The sequence below is a fragment of the Taeniopygia guttata genome, chromosome 6 (assembly GCF_048771995.1).
Source record: "Taeniopygia guttata chromosome 6, bTaeGut7.mat, whole genome shotgun sequence".
Taxonomy (NCBI): domain Eukaryota; kingdom Metazoa; phylum Chordata; class Aves; order Passeriformes; family Estrildidae; genus Taeniopygia; species Taeniopygia guttata.
In genome coordinates, this window is record NC_133031.1 from 25,391,658 (window position 1) to 25,407,875 (window position 16,218).

At 44.1% G+C, this 16,218-nt stretch overlaps 1 protein-coding gene across 2 annotated transcripts in view; it reads right to left on the reverse strand.

Annotated features, from left to right (window-relative positions):
* COL17A1 (collagen type XVII alpha 1 chain) overlaps nucleotides 1-16,218 on the reverse strand; it is a 34,674-nt gene that overhangs the window by 4,586 nt on the left and 13,870 nt on the right. For both annotated transcript variants that reach the window (XM_072931227.1, XM_072931226.1), the window contains exons 18-48: nucleotides 16,041-16,079; nucleotides 15,090-15,116; nucleotides 14,578-14,604; nucleotides 14,024-14,086; nucleotides 13,743-13,847; nucleotides 13,188-13,250; nucleotides 12,772-12,807; nucleotides 12,586-12,639; nucleotides 12,173-12,208; nucleotides 11,938-11,973; nucleotides 11,488-11,550; nucleotides 11,106-11,141; nucleotides 10,680-10,751; nucleotides 10,301-10,327; nucleotides 9,611-9,646; nucleotides 9,036-9,071; nucleotides 8,726-8,806; nucleotides 8,026-8,061; nucleotides 7,242-7,322; nucleotides 5,929-5,982; nucleotides 5,767-5,808; nucleotides 5,000-5,062; nucleotides 4,786-4,845; nucleotides 4,270-4,296; nucleotides 4,122-4,163; nucleotides 3,905-3,961; nucleotides 3,508-3,555; nucleotides 2,756-2,869; nucleotides 2,345-2,482; nucleotides 1,688-1,771; nucleotides 915-1,043 (exon numbers count right to left, since the gene is read on the reverse strand). In XM_072931227.1, the coding sequence (XP_072787328.1) occupies nucleotides 915-1,043; nucleotides 1,688-1,771; nucleotides 2,345-2,482; nucleotides 2,756-2,869; nucleotides 3,508-3,555; nucleotides 3,905-3,961; nucleotides 4,122-4,163; nucleotides 4,270-4,296; nucleotides 4,786-4,845; nucleotides 5,000-5,062; nucleotides 5,767-5,808; nucleotides 5,929-5,982; nucleotides 7,242-7,322; nucleotides 8,026-8,061; nucleotides 8,726-8,806; nucleotides 9,036-9,071; nucleotides 9,611-9,646; nucleotides 10,301-10,327; nucleotides 10,680-10,751; nucleotides 11,106-11,141; nucleotides 11,488-11,550; nucleotides 11,938-11,973; nucleotides 12,173-12,208; nucleotides 12,586-12,639; nucleotides 12,772-12,807; nucleotides 13,188-13,250; nucleotides 13,743-13,847; nucleotides 14,024-14,086; nucleotides 14,578-14,604; nucleotides 15,090-15,116; nucleotides 16,041-16,079 (1,812 nt within the window). The remainder of the gene's footprint in view (nucleotides 1-914; nucleotides 1,044-1,687; nucleotides 1,772-2,344; nucleotides 2,483-2,755; nucleotides 2,870-3,507; nucleotides 3,556-3,904; nucleotides 3,962-4,121; nucleotides 4,164-4,269; nucleotides 4,297-4,785; nucleotides 4,846-4,999; nucleotides 5,063-5,766; nucleotides 5,809-5,928; nucleotides 5,983-7,241; nucleotides 7,323-8,025; nucleotides 8,062-8,725; nucleotides 8,807-9,035; nucleotides 9,072-9,610; nucleotides 9,647-10,300; nucleotides 10,328-10,679; nucleotides 10,752-11,105; nucleotides 11,142-11,487; nucleotides 11,551-11,937; nucleotides 11,974-12,172; nucleotides 12,209-12,585; nucleotides 12,640-12,771; nucleotides 12,808-13,187; nucleotides 13,251-13,742; nucleotides 13,848-14,023; nucleotides 14,087-14,577; nucleotides 14,605-15,089; nucleotides 15,117-16,040; nucleotides 16,080-16,218) is intronic.

Consider the following 16,218-nt stretch of genomic DNA (forward strand, 5'->3'; position numbering starts at 1 on the left):
CTTTGCCCTGACAATCCCAAGGACATCCACAGACAGGCAGGCAGCAGGCTTCTACTCCTGGCAAAAGCTCTGCAACTCATGAACCCACCCGTTACATGGTGGGGGCACCCCTGGACTTGCAGCTCAGCTGCAACTCACAGGCTGATGCATGTGCTGCTCTCCCCGTGTCTGCAGCTCTAGGGCAACACTCTGCACTTTGTGATTTGTGTTAATGAAATGTCCCTGCTGACAAAAGGCAGCTGTCCTGCCTGAGCCATTGGAGTTCTGCCATTGTACTGCAGTTTCCTACTGAAAATTCCCTCCATCTTAGGAGCACTCACTAGTGACATCTGGTCTCAAAGAGCAGTTCAGAGAAACTGAGCGTGGACCAGGCTGTGTTTTTAAGCAGACAGTTGCAGCTACCAGGATTAGGTATTTTAGCACTGCTGCTGGGATGCTCAAAGAGTACTCTCTGTCAAACAGCTCTTGTATGCCATATCACCCCTTTACAGATGGAAAAATGAAGCAGAGACATAGAAATTGTTTCAACTAACTTCTAAGAGTTTGTTGCCTGAGCTGCCTTGACACAAAGTGGGCACAGACAAACTGTTTTACAGGAAAATATGTCTTGACCACAGAGTTAAAGGTTAGAAAGGTACTTAAAGGTGTTAATGTGACTTCTAAGATGGCTAAAATGAAATTTTGTTCCTAAGCTCAATTTTAACAAAAAAAGGATTCATTACTAGTCTGTCAGTGGTATCTTAGCTACAGGGTATCTTTGTTCTCTTCCAAGTCTCACAGTCCCTGTGAGGAGATCTCTGTACACAGGGATTCACACAATTAACACTGGAATAATTTCTACTGACTAGACAGCATGAGTTTTGTGCTGGGCTCCCAAAGGAACAGAGGGAAACACACACTGATAAAACCATTACTTGACAAGTAGCTGATAAACCTCCTGGTCAGCTCATCATAATCCAGTGACAGAGACATTCCATCTCCCCCTGGCCCAGGAGGTCCCGGTGGGCCCTGAGGTCCAATAAGATACTGACGAATTTCTTCTCCTAGAAATGAAGAAAAGCATCTTTTAAGGCTGTCCAGCTGCTGCACAGACACCAAGTGTGAGGAGTTCCCAGACTGTGAGCTGAGCCCCCCCCACCAGGGAAACCATCAAAATCTATGGATGCAAAGCTCCTTTCCTCCCTCTTTTCTAAGTGAATTGTCCTGTATATGGTACCAGAAACATTTGTGACAAGGCTGGGAACCTCCTATATAAGGGTATGAGGAGGATGAGAATTTGGATTGCTTAAGGTTTTTTTTTTTTTCTCTGTTTTTTCAGGACACCTTGGACAACTTTTTGGGTAAAGGCAATGAAAAGCAACTCAGCTGGGAAAGACCATGCTGAGCTTTGTGTCACTTTGGAGCCATTTGGAGCACAGTGCTGGCCAGCCAAATGACATCCTGGAGATTTACCTGTCAGCCCACAGTAACAGTATATATAGAAAAGAATACAGAGTTGTAGATCCCCTTCACCTTAAGAACAACATATCAAGGCTATGGGGGGAACACTGAGAGTGGGGGAGCTGGAAAGTAAAACACCCTGAAGCAGCTGCAGGTAACTCCAGTCGCAGACTGGAGACTGGAAAGGAAAGGGAGATCTCCAGGATGCTTTACCCTCAATCCCATGTTTCCTTTGAGGGTCACTTACTTTGCAGCAGGTCCAGAAGTTCTTGGTACAAAATGGATGTAGTGGATACTGAGCTAGAAAATGACTCATAGCGACCTGAAGAGCCTGTGGGAATGAAAAGGTTTTACATGAGCTGGTATGAGACAGAAGGTGAGGGGGGTGTCAGGAAGGAACACAGGAATGATGAATTAATTAACTGGTAGAATAGGCTTCTCATGCCCCCAACTATGAAACAGCTGCTCTCTCATACATCCTGGTCATCATACACAGCTGTGTGCTCTGTGCATTTCTGATGGAGATTCCAGGCTACTTCCAAAAGCCCTGGCAACTTCATCTACTTTAGAAGCAGACAACCCTCAAATACTTGAGACAACATATACTAAATAAAGCCATCTCTGTTTGGGGTCTTCGGGGTGTCAAAGAGTCTAACAATAAATGTTTAATATAAGACTTTTTAAACAGCAGCAACTGCTAATTAATCTAACCATTAAAAAAGGACAAGGCTCAGAGGACACCTCAGCTATGTAGAGTCCTGGGCCTAGACTGCTGAAGATGAATTACCTGGTTGGAGTGCTGCTATTGAAATAATTGTTTCTCCTCTGGTTCTCACCTCCTAGGTGCTGCACAAGCTCAGCTGAGGGCATGACTCAGTGCAGAGTTTACCAACATGGTGCTTACTTGTCATATAGCTCATGACACGGGTAGCCAGCTCTTCATAATCCAAGGTAATCCCATCTGCAGTGGTGATAAGTCCAGGTGGGCCTGGAGGGCCTGGTGGGCCTTGGGCACCAGTGAAATAATGTCTGACGTTGTCACCTACGTAGAAAGCCCAAGATATGCCCACATCACTAAGAGGGAAGACTGACCATATGCACAATTACCAGACCCTCTTCCTCTGACAAAGAATGGGACAACAGAAGGACAGTTCTACAGAGGCCACAGTGGACAACAGCACCTCACAGTATTCAGAAGAAATAAGCCCAGAGTAGCAGGGCTGTTATTTCTAATAGAAGAGGGACAAGCCCTAGGGAGCAAAACAGAGATAGGCATGAAACTGCTGACCCACAGCAAAAATCTCATTATACTCACTCTTCAGGTAGTCAGTCACATACTGCTGAATCTCCTGAGATGAACCTCCACTTGGGCCTGGAGGACCAGGTGGCCCAGGAGGTCCTGGGGGTCCCTGAATTTGTCTGGAGCCACCTACAGAAAGCATTGTAAGGAGAAGGAGTGTTTTTGGTACAGTTGCATTAGACTAAGTGATAGTGAAGTGTATTTGCATTAAGCCCTTCCCACAGGCCTGGAAAGACCTTTGGAAATTGAATATGAAGGGGCTCCTCCTGCATCTTTAAACAGTCTGAGCATGGGCTATTTGGCAGTATAATGGCTTCAATTAATTAATCATCTTATAATTCAGCCTGTGCAGGGCTGAGTCCAGAGACAATCCTGGCATGGTACAGACAGACCTGGTGGGTTTGTGCACTAGAGTGCAGTGCTGTGCTGAATATAGATGGAGATCATAGAGCTCAGGCTCATAACTCTAACATCTTTGCCCTGCTGCTCCCAATCCCAGTCAGCCTGGACAGCACCAGTTTAAGAACCTATCCACACAGAGGCAAAATTCTGGCTTAAACAATTCTCAGTAAGTTGGAAAAAAAACCCCCCTCTCAATTATTAAATTTTCTGATTTAAGGCAAGCTGTGCAAAACACGGTTTTGAACACAAATTCCATCAGCATTACGTTGGCACCCACACTGGTAAAAGTCAAACGAGATTTTTAAAAGCCTCCACCAGGATATCAGCATTCTTAATATCAGAGCAACGATGGTCTCGTCTCTTACCTCGAGATGCTCCTGGGATGCCAGGTGCACCTGGGACACCTGCATCACCTGGAAAAGAGTGAGACAGACACTTGAAATGGGTGTGACTGCATGTTGCATACTTGGTCATGTGAAACAGTTGAGCTACAGAGAAGCAATTACCCAGCCCTTGCAATGAGTGTCTTGAAATGCTAGTTTGTTGGGAAAGAGCATAAGGAAGAGACCATGGCAGCTTTCCTGAGCCTTCTGTGACTTCGTCAAGTGCCAATTCTATTGCTGTGGTCCTGCTTTGCCTGAAAAGGCAGGGGTGAGCACAGCTCTAGTTCCCGAAGGACTGGGTTGTTCCATCCTTTAGTCTCAACCATGCTTGAATGTGTGAGGCCACCCCCAATAAAAGAAAGAAGATTTTTAACTTCACCTTTTGGTCCTGGTGGGCCAGGTGGGCCAGGGGGTCCCTGTATGGTGACTCTTTCACCTGCCAGGTGCAGAAAGAGAGTCAGAGATTCACAGGAATAAAGTATGTAGACAAAATCCTAGCTCCAGTAAAATTAAGTTAGAATGAATAGAGCAGGATTTTGGCCTGATTTCAGCCCAGGGATGATGAATTCAAAGGAGGAAAGGGGGCACAAACTAACCGTGGGAGGAGAATGCTGACAGGCCAGGATCACCCGGTTCTCCTGCATGAGACACAGAAATGAAGGAGCACTCATACACCCAGGCAAGCTACCCTGAAACCCACTAATACCTCCTTACCTACCCTGAAACCCACTAATATCTCCTTACCTGTGAATCCCCGTGGACCTCGTTCACCTGTGAACAGGGAAGCAGAGGAACAGTGTTAGGATTTGCTTTATTCTCATCAGCAACATCCCAGCCCACACTGCAGCATATCATCTTGGCCTTCAGTTTGTAGGGGAGAAATGGGTAAAGGGAGCAGGCCCATGTTTTCTTGACAGCTGAGCTACACTTCACAGGGCTACCTCCTTGCACTGACTTAGTCCACAGTGCATTTTGCAAAAAGGCTGTCCCCTTCAATGACAAGTTCTAAAGTTCTGAAAGTTCTTGAATATAATGGGTTTGCAAAGTTGGGTTCTGAATACTGCCTTGACACCAGTACTGGAGGCTAATAAATTTCTTTGACAAAGACTGACTTGCTTTACAGCAGTCCTACTTAATGACAACTGTGCTTGCTTTCTTACAGAGAAAGGCAGGATTTTCTGCTCCTAAGCCCCTCCTTCTTTTCAGTCTAAGGTGCTGAGATCCCTCTAGCACTTTGGTGAGGCAGCACAATATACCCACCTTGGTCTCCCTTAGGGCCTGGTGGTCCTGGTGGACCTGGTGGGCCTGTGAAGAATGCTTCTGCAATTCAAACAAAGAGATTTCTTCATGACATTCAACAGAATATGAAACAAGGTTTCTCTGGCTCTACCTGGTCCTAGCCATATATGTGCTCTCTGGAACCCCAACAGGACATTCCCAGGACCAGGTGATAGAATGAGTGGCAAGAACCTACCTGAGGTGGACATGGATGATCCTGGTCTCCCTGGTGGGCCTGGAGGTCCTGGCAATCCTTCTCCTAGGCAAAAAGGACACAGAACAGAAACGCTTCAGGAAGGATCAGCCTCAGCAGTGTAAGTAAATGAACATAAGAGCTGCTACATCTCCAGCCATGGCCTTAGCTTGAGTATTTCCCAGTGCAGGCCCTTATCACAGTTTCCTTCACACATCTATCCCTGGTAGTTACTTTTCACTATCATTTGCCACCACAGCAGAAAAGGACAGAGAAACTCCTTTCTTTGTGGTACTGGGTGCTTATCCCATCACACACCTAACCTGCTCCCTTTTCCTACTGAGCAGAGAGCAAGGAGTGGGGTTCTGTTCCTGTCACATGTCCTGCCACACCTTCCCTGTTCTGGCTGAGAAAGGAAAATCTGTGTTACAGGATGGGGCATGGGGATATGTTCCTTATGATAAGAACCTCCCCATATGTCCACAGCTGAAAGTTAAGGCTGGACAAGCAAGAAGTAAATATGGAATTGAATGCAGTTACTTCCTTTGGCAACTTTGAAAACTTTGAGTGTCTTCCCAAAAAGTATGGCTTTTACTAATTAATACTCTGGCTAGAACCCTCCGCAAAAGCAAATGTTCTTTGTTGGGCAGCATCTTGCTGCACTGAAATTGTGTTGGCAGAAACTCACTGTGTGACATTCTGCTTCCAACCCTAGGCCTTGGAAAAAATCTCCCACTTTCCAGTTGGGTTTCAAAGGAACAAGCTCTTACCTGGGGGACCACGAGGTCCAGGAGGTCCCTGTACAGATTCACCTGATGACAAAAGAAACAGGGATATTAGGGAACATTTACTCAGCAAACTGCATGGCCCAGAAACGTGCCATGTTGTGTCAGCATTCCTTGCTTAGGCACTGAGCTATGTATGTTACATACCTGGTGGTCCAGGGGGACCTGGGGGTCCTGCTCGCCCATGTAAATCTCCCAGCACTGAACACAAGAAAAACACAAACAAGGGAAAATCGTTGCTATGGAGTGACTGCTGCTATGGAAACTGTCAATATATTGCTGCTAGAAGCTCTTACAATCAAAGGTGGACTAAGATGAGACCTGGGTGACCCAAGATGAAGTAGAGGAAGGAGAGGAGAGATGTGTTTGGTTAGGACATGAAGCAAAATATAGCTCTGAGCAGGATACTGGAAACAGGAAGGAGAGATGGTTGTTGAGAGAAAGAGCAAAGGACTTAAAGGCTAAAGAAGGAAGGAAAGAACTTCAAGGAGAGGAAAGATTCTTTAAAAGATGCAAGTTTGGGAGGAGAACATAACACAGATGTTGTTTTACAAGTAGCTGCACTGTGTTGTCTTGATTGTACTGTGTGATGTACCCTCAATTCCAAGCTGAGGCACAAGCTCAAAGTTCAGTAATGCTGTGATCCAGGGTGCCTGAATGGGGAACTGGACAGTACTGAAGCATGGTCTGAATCTACATGGCTTCATTCAGATGGTGATCAGGTAAGGATCATTTCTAATTTTATGCCCTCTTCTACCTTGCTGCAAACTTGCAGAAGTCCCAGATCCTAGGAACATCAACTCTAAGTGCATCACACATCTAGTGTTGCACAGAGCAAGCACTCTTCTTGGGATGTTGCTAAACCCTTCTGTTCTGCTCCACTTATTTTAATTTTAAAATTTAAAAAGTTTTACAAAATATTACATTTTCAATCATAAAATTTATTATAAGGTTTATTATTGTTTATTTATTTAAATTAGTTTTATTATTTTTTCTTTATTTTCTTTATTTTATTTATTGACTCACCTGTGAATTAATCCTTTAATTTGAAGAGAGATTATTCTGTTGCTTAGATTAACATGCCTTTTCAAACTGGTTCTCATTTTACAGAGGGCTCCATGCTCATATTGCACAGGGAACTGCCCTGTGTGAACTCAGTGGCTGGAAGCTCTCAGCTCTGTATCTCCCCTGTTAGTGGCTGCTTACCAGGCACCATTCCTCAGCTTCCCTCTCCATGAAGTGAGCCTGATACTATCTGCTTCCTTTTGAAAGGACTTTGGGATACACAGATGAGGAGGGAAGAAGAGGTAGCTGGCATTGCAGACACACCACTACACACACACACACACTTGCCCCATGTCATATTGAGAAGAAAGAGAGGCATCTCCTGGTAGCTGCAAGCAGGCCTTGAAGCTCTGTCAAATGTCCAGACAAAGGAGTGGAAAGGCAGGGCCACTTACTTTGAGATGCTAATGATGAGACTTCTGTTCTGATGGTTTCTACCACAGCTTCACCTGGGGATCCTTTCTCACCCCGTGGACCTTTTTCCAGGAAAAAAAAAAAAAAAGGCAAAAGAGAAAGGGAGTTATGTAACTGAGAGAGGGTGACATTTTGTACCTACTCTTACAAGAGGTTCAGACTTTTCTTATGAGAACTGGGAGCATGAACTCAGTCCCCAGATCTGAGGGACGCTGCATTCAAATGTTAAAATTATGCTCAGTTTGCTCTAACAGGATCACAGAAAACCAGCTAAGAAAGGTTCTTAGGGGTCAGTTCTGTTCAGGCCCTTTCTAAGAGATGTCTGCTCAACTGGCAGTTCCTTCACAGCGACATTAATCCCAATTTGACTCTAGCTTGTTCTGGTGCCTTTCAAAATGGCAGGAGGTATCCAGCTGGGCTATATCCCCTGTCACAGAAAGGCAATAGCACTTGAGAAGTGCCTTAGAAATACTAGCCTTCAGGAAAAATAGCACAAGAAAAAAAAAAGACATTTGCAACATCCACATTACACTGGCTCTTATCACCCTCTTACCACCCTCCTTCTTCCCCAGGAAAAACAAAAAATTTTAAAAATTCTTTACTAGATTAATTAATCCAAATAATGAAACAAAATGAACTGAAAGGAAGAAATCAGTGAACAAAAGGGAGAGGGAATGTGCCAAGGGCTTAGAGAATTAGAAACAAAGAAAAACTAATGAATTCCTTTTCTTAAGAAGCATAATCAAAGCTGAAGGAAAATGGTACCTTGCTGTCCAGGGAGACCAGCTGGTCCAACAGGACCTAGTTTCAAAGGAAAAAACCCCAAATTTCATTAGCTGTATTTAACAATAGCAGAAAATAATAAATATGACTTTTATAAGAACTAGGACTATAAAAAATGCATTTTTCTACACAACTAAATGGAATTACTATGGGGTATGAATTCATCAATGCCCCATATATTACTTGAATTTCCATCACCTGGCAATTAAAATGCTTGGTGCCTCTTGGAGTGGGGTAATAACCAGAATGGCACTGACCACAACAGAAAAGGAATGCAAAAGGCCTAACCCTCATCTGACATTCCATACTGCAAACTGAGACTGTCTCTGCCAAACCAGCTCCAGGACTAGCTCCAGGCACAGAAGTGCCATGAGAATCAGGGCTCAGGAACTCTGCTGCCTGACACCAGCATGCTGGAGGGCAGTGTCTGTCTGGGACAGAGGAATCTGAGGCCCAAGCTCATGCACAGCCAGTGTGTGTGTTTGAGAAAGATTTACAGATGCATGAGTGGGAGTTCTGCTGCCTTGAGCTCAAAGCTGAGACTGAAAAACAAGCACTTCCTAATTTCAGCAACAGTGCTGGGAAAGGGATTAGACACAAGGCTACCTTCCTGAGCAGTGAAAGAGCTTGATTCCAGTCCCTGGATTTGACCTATCACTATTTTGTACTCATCAGTACTCACCTGGAACACCTGGGGGACCAGTGGGGCCAGGTGGGCCTGGAGGACCTGGTGGGCCTGGCAGAGTAATAGTTGATGAACCCTCTGAAAAACAAACACATAGATTTGCACACAGACACTTATATTCACACATCCAGTGAATGTACACAAATCTGTGCGTAAGGAATACCACATCTATGGCATACCTAGTCTCCCAGCACAGGGAGCCCCAGTACAGGTCTGACACACAGTCAAGATGAATTGAGGAGGCACAAAAAAAACCCAGAGAAAACCCTCCTAAATCAGAAGTGTGACCCCTCACAGCACTACATACCTGCACTTACGACTTTTCCTGGAGCTCCAGGTTCTCCTAGGAAAACAAAGGTACAAAAGTTGAGCTTCTGTTTAGGGGAGCAGGTAAGAGCTATAATAAGCTCAATAACATTGTACTATTGAGCATGTAGTTTCTGCTCTTTCTGCTCCTGATCTCTTGTCTGAGAAGTCACAGCACTAGAAGGTCAGGGGAGAAGCAAGAGTGATGTGCTAATCCAGAGATGCCCTCTGATCAGATTTCCAAGCACTACATCTGCCAGCATAGGCAATAGCTCGATTTATCCGAGGTAGACATACAGCTTCCACTGCAGTCACCAGGCATCTTATGCTCAGGGCAGAACCGGGCTTCAAAGGCTTGCTCAGAGGAGAGCTGTCATGCCAACTCCCTCAGCAGATGCCCTCACTGCCCTCCGTGTACCCTCAGGGAAGCTCTGCCTAGTGTGCTTCTCAAACCTTCCCTTCCCAAAGCCACTAGATGCCACTGTTGATCCAGGGACTGCTCAGTGGAGCAGCTAATCCCTGCTAAAATGAAATCCCTAGAGAGAAAATGAGCATTAGAGAAGAAATAAAACTCACCTTTAGCCCCTGGTCGGCCTGGGTTGCCTGGAAGTCCTGATATGAGGTAGATCAATAATTAAAAATAGTTAGTGCAAATATTGTTTGCCATGTGTTTTTCAGGTACCCCAGCTGTTTCACTTGGGGGTTTATAGAAGGAGCTCCTTACTCAAGACCCCAGTTTTCAGTCTTTATAAGCAAGTCCCTGAGGACTTTATAAGCAAATGGAGGAACAGACTGAGCTGGTTGTGTCCCTGGGCTTCCCTGGTCCCACTGTTCCCTGGCTGATGACACTGCTTCACAGAGTTACCTATAGCTTCTTCTAGGTACTGCTACCTGTCCTGAGGCTCCTGGATGAATTCCCTAATGAACTGTCCCCCCATAACTACCTCTGCTTAGAGATGTCACATCCTCTGTTTACATCTCTATTGCTACATGCTCTCCCTTCTGTTTCAGCTGCTGATTAGAAGGACTTTTCAATGATACATAGGGAAATGTTATGTTTTGGGGAAAGGCAAAATTTCAACAACAGCCTTGTACTGCTCAAAAGTCACACATCTTGCACAAAACCTGTCTCAAAAGCCAAAGGAGATGTGGAAACCTTGGGATATCACTTTGGAAACTCTGAGCACCACAGAGGGAAAATTACAAGGGTTTTTTTAACCCATATCAAAGTGTGCCATTGATACATTGGAATATGGAAAAGCCTACCTGGCGGTCCTTGAGGTCCTGTAAGACCTGTTAGAAAAAGGCAAAAACTGTTAAGATCTCTAAAAAAAATTCATGTGGGAAAAGGATAGACTGTGAGAAAAATATTACATTTTTGTGAAATTATAGCACACAATTCTCAAGTGGTGGAAACTGGCTTAGCAACTGGTATGTAAATCAGCTCACAGCAGCTGACGTTTGCACTGTGGGCAATTTTGGGATCATAAAGGGTCTAGATTCTCTATGTATTTTCCTTTCATTATCACCTTAAGAATACAGAGATCCTCTGCCAGACTTAAATTCAAATTAAGACTGGAAATTGACACATACATCTGTGTTCCTGACTGAGCAAAAAGCATTGTTGTTCTCTGTACGCTCTTACCTGGCTCTCCAGCATCTCCAGTGGGTCCTGGAGGGCCTCTGGCACCTGGCATTCCCATAAGACCTGGTTCACCTAGGGACACAATCACCACTAATGAGACAGAAGTCACTGACATACAATCTACCAATCCATTCAAACACAGCATTCCTGCAGCACTTTCTACTTATTGTATTCTCACAGCCAAGTGGCCACCTCCAGCATCAGTGCCTGGGAGGGGAACAGTTCTGTAGAGAGGCAACTCTGTCACAAGTTTACAGCCTGCTCCATTATATGTCTCAGTTCCATGTTTACAGGCTGACTCTACAGTTCTGAGACAGAAGATCCCAGAACACAAATCTGCTGCCATCCTTCTCCCACCCCTTTTACAAATCAGCCTCCTGTCAATTCAGAATGTACCTGCACTTCTACCTCAAAGGAAGTTCTTACCTTTTTCACCTGGCTGTCCATCACGACCAGCTTGTCCTGTCCAAAGAAAGAGATTGTCAGGGACTTCTGAAACAGTACCACAGTTATCCTCTCTTCCTCCAAAGTGGAGCACAGCCCTAAGTCTGAGTGGCTTTCCATCACATTGAATCTGAGAGAAACCTTGGCTGCAGTTACTGAAGGTCCAGGAAGCATTCATTCAAAACTTAACTGTAGGACATTTTTTTCAGAGTGTACAGACTAATCACAGCTGTCCAAAGGAAAGACCTAGGATCACAACAAGCATGATTCCACTCCCGTGTTGTTTCTTTGTGCCCACAGAAACACAATCTGGGTGGCAATGACATTGCCTCACATATAAATACAGCTGCTTTTTGGTACCCACCTACAGGTCCTTTAGCCCCGGGCTCTCCTGGAGGTCCAGGTATTCCTCTTGAGCCTTGTTCACCTGTATCAAAATAGTATTAAAGTGAATCAAACAACTCTGGGACAATTCTGTCAGCAATATTTGCTGCTTTGCAACCAAAAACCAGCATTGACGGGATGTTCAGGCCTCATGATTCATGACTGTCTCCGGGCATTAGAAATGCTCAAGTGATGTGAATACAGGGCATATGAGAGAGGCTTTTCCTAAAGCTAAATACACAGATTGTTACCAAGATTACTGGAATCCAGAATGGGATCCATTTGTTTATAATTTTGGTGCAAAAATTATAAAATAAATAAAACTCCTATAATCTGTAACATCATTATAGTGTTTCAAAAAGCTAACTGGGATTGCCTGGGCTATACTTTTATTAGGTTGGCTGTTACTCCAGTATTTCAATCCACTGACCTGTCATTCCACGAGCACCCTTCTCACCCTGATCACCTGTGGTACAAAAAAGGGACACATTCTGTGAGATTGCTTCATTGTAAAATGTTTCCATCAGAGAAAATAAAGTCTGCTTTCTGACAAGAGTACAGAAGAAAAAGCCAAAGATGGATAAGGGTAAAACCCATGGACAGCATCCATATCTAAAGGAATCTAAAGAAAATAACCACAAAATATACCTAATTGGTCAACATACCTTTGGGTCCAGGGGGTCCACTGGCTCCTTTTTCACCTGAAAGATATGTGGATGATTGAACAATAGAAATAACAAATCATAAGGAAAAGGCATTTAATGCATCACAACAAATCATAAGGGAAATACAGATTCTGTGTTACCAGACAAACTCAAACTGGAAATTCTTTTCCTGTAACACAGCTCCATCCATCCCTTTTTCCTCTCTTAGACTGTTCTATTACCTCTATGTCTCCTGCATTTCTCAATATTTGCTAGCAATCACTGACTAAGTTTTGGGTTGCCTCATTTTCTTCAGTCTTATGCTTTTCTTTGCCCATAGAAACAAAATGTGACAGACCATGTCTGCTGTTCAAAGTAGTGCTAGAAAAGCACCTCAACTAGTGCTTTAATTGCCAGGGGGAAGAGAAAGTTACCTTTAGCACCTGGAAGTCCTGCTTCACCTCTAAATCCTTGTAGGCCAGGAGGACCTGCAGAAAAATGATATGGGGGGTTTTCATTCATCCCACTCACTCAGAAAAACTATGAGAAGCTGTCACTCTGGTTTTGTTCTCCTCAGTCTCTAGATGCCACAGCAAAGAAAAAAGGAATGCAGCACTCACCTGGAGGACCTTGTGGGCCTGGAGAACCCATCAGGCCTGTAAGGAACATGGATTTTATTTTAGTAACACCACAATTACAAAATGATCAAATTTCTTTCAGTTTGCCCATCAGCATCCACAACCCAACAAGTGTTTAGTGGATTGGAATTTCCCCAGCCATTAGAAAGATTTGCGTTACTGGCATGCTCAAAACCAGGACAACAAATTTAGAGAACTTAGTCCTTGTGACATTAAGGAAATGCTTTTCACTTAAGTAAAGAGACCCAAGCCATCCATCTCAGCTGAGATGCTGGGATACGTGCTTCAGACTTCACTTTTCTAGTTACTGCAGAGAAACACAAGTGAAACGGGACAGCTGGGGTGCCCATTTACTCCTAACCTCTCTGTTAGGTGCTCTCTCTCATCTTCACATTTACCTTTTAGGCCAGTAGAACCTGGGGGTCCAGGTGGCCCTGGAGGACCTGGCTCACCAACAGCACCTGCAAAATAAGAGCAAGAATAGACATGGTAGAATACAGCCGCGATCCCATTTTCCCATTATTCCATCTATTGTTATTCTTTCTCTGGTAAGTGTCATGAATAATCTGCTCATCAGTTCAAAACACCCAAATAGATATGCATTGTCCAAGAAAAGAATATGAGCTCACTGGGCTTTAGCAAGATGAATTCCCCTGCTTTGATGATCTGGATAACAGGGAAGAAGATAACCTTAGTAGTGAAGTGATTTTGGTTCTGTCAGACTCAAACTTGACTGTAAGATCTGGGAAACCAAAGTAATCCTTATTTACCCATTATAAGTCTGCCAAAAAAAATCCTTTAAGCAATATTAATCTGTGCTGGGAAATGTATAGATATGAAATCTGGATTTGAACAGTGAAATAAAATTTTATCACTGAGGTGTTCTATTAATCAGGACCAAACTCTTGCTTTTGTCGATCTCTGGTTTATGCAACAAGACACTTGGTTCCCACCTCTGTCTCCTTTTTCTCCAAATCCAGGTGGTCCTGGCTCCCCTCGAGGCCCTGGCATCCCTTCTCTACCTCTTTGTCCCATGGGACCTTCCATGCCAGGCTCACCTACAGGAGAGAAATGCCTTGTAAAACCAGGTGTCTGTAGGAGGGAGGCCTTGGACAAAAGGATCCATGGCCAGCTCCACTGGGAAAGGTAATGCTCACACCAGCCAGGTGTCTGTATTCCCATGCCATGTGCCAGTCAGTTGTGAATGACTCACAGCACTGACAGAGATGCTCACCCATGCTTCCCTTCTGGCCTTTTGGTCCTTCTGGTCCTGCATGCCCAATTGGACCAGGAATGCCTGGAAAGAAAACACAGTAAACATTCAGTAAAGTTCTTGACTATATACCATAAAAGAATAACATTCAACTTAGGGGAACCTCAAGCCTGGAGAGATTAATTCTATGGGGTAAAGAATGTATTACTCATAAGGTGGGTACCTGGTCTCTTTAGAAGAACACAATACATATAAAAGCACAAGAAATCTGAACCAAGTACTTATGCATCTGTAGGAGTCTTTCAGTGCTAGACCAGAATCTTCAAACAAACCCAAATTCAGCATGTTCAACTACGGGGAAGTCTGGCAAAGGCTTTGCTTGTAACCAAATCTCTGAGCTGTGTCTGTAGCTCAAGATATTAATCAAGTGACTTAGTCTATACTAAATATTGACTCTTCAGAGAACCACCTTGAGCTAAGTTCAAGGAATTTTTCAAGAAAGTGCAAAATTTGTTCTTGCCCACAGTAATGTAAGTACATGTCCTCCCTCAAAGAGGAACTGAACTATAGCTCACCTGGAGCACCAGGAAGTCCTCGATCACCTGTAGACAGAAACAAAAAGACAGTCAGTAGAGAATAAGTCCTCTCTTTTTGTCCCTATGGCTAACCCTCACCCTCATAAAAAGAAGTTTATGTTCCTGGAATATTTACAAGTTCCAGTGTCTCCAGCAATTGTCTCCCTTGTATTTATGCAAATAATTGCATCATTCACACCATGCAAAATCCTCTGGGTACTGTAGCACTTTGTGATTAAAACACATAGAGCCTGGCTTTAGGAATTACTTTCATCCAGGCAAAAGGAGCATCTAGATTCAAAGTGAGATGTGTTATCTCTTCTACTATGAACTCTAAAATTTTCTTTGACCAGAAGACAAGAGGAAAAACCCCAACCTTCACAACACTATCTGAACTAACAGATAACTAGCATCAGCTTCTCCAAATTCTGGAGTAAGAAAAAACCATTTGCTGCCCAGGCCCTACAACAGGCTACCAATCTTCCTGAGAAAGCAGGTAACTCCAAACTTACCTTTGGGACCTTGTATTCCCATGTCACCTGAGAAAAGTGGAAAAAAAAGTTGAATCAAGAGACATCCTATGATTACTCATTAATTTTGTCCTCTAGTTGCTTTCCCACTTTTCATTAAATACATGGGAATTATGGCCAAACAGGACACTTCACACTGGAATAGTACAAGACCAGGCACAGTCTGGCCTTTTACACTGGCACAATACAAGACTGAGCCTCCTGTATTGTTCTTTGTGGGATCAGGGTCTCTACAGTTTACACGGCAAAGTGGCAGGAGCAGGACAGTGATTGTGCCCCTGCACTCAGCACTGGTGAGGCTGCAACTCACTGCTGTATCCAGTTCTGATCCCTCACTACAAGGTCTTGAGGTACTGAAGTGAGTCCAGAGAAGAGCAACAGAGCTGGTGAAGGGTCTGGAACACAAATCCTGTGTGGAGTGGCTGAGGGAGCAGGGGGTGTTTAGTCTGGAGCAGAGAAGACTCTGGGGGGACCTTATTGCTCTCTACAACTGCCCGAAAGGAGGACAGTGAGCTGGGGGTCAGCCACTTCTCCCAAGTAACAAGCGATAGGACAAGAAGAAATGGCCTCAAGCTACACCAGAGAGGTTTAGGTTGGATATTAGGAAAAATTTCTTCACCAAAGGGGTTATGGGGAATTGGAACAGGCTGTCCAGGGGAAGAGTTGTCACTGAAGAGATTGAAAAGACATGAAGATGTGGCCCTTAGGAAGCTGCTTTAGTGATGGACATGGACAGTGGTTACACTTATGGTTGGACTCCATAATCTTCAAGGTCTTTTTCAATCGAAACAATTCTGATTCTTTTTGTTCAAGTATAAATCATCTTCGTCTTTCTCATTGCTAATTGCCCCTTGAAGCAACAACCACCACAAAATTGTGTATTGCCAGAGCCAAGGAGATGGACAGGGGAAGAGAAGAACTATATGGCTGTACCTTTCTCACCACGCTCTCCTCTCTCCCCTCGGAAGTAGCCTGTAACAGGAAGTGAAGGGGCCGTTAGAGTTCATTATACAGCAGAGTAAATACTTATTTCAAGAACAAGGATTCAGCTACTTGGATTTGAGGCTACAGGCAGCACAGTATGGTTTTGTGAGTTTCTGCCGTAAATTTG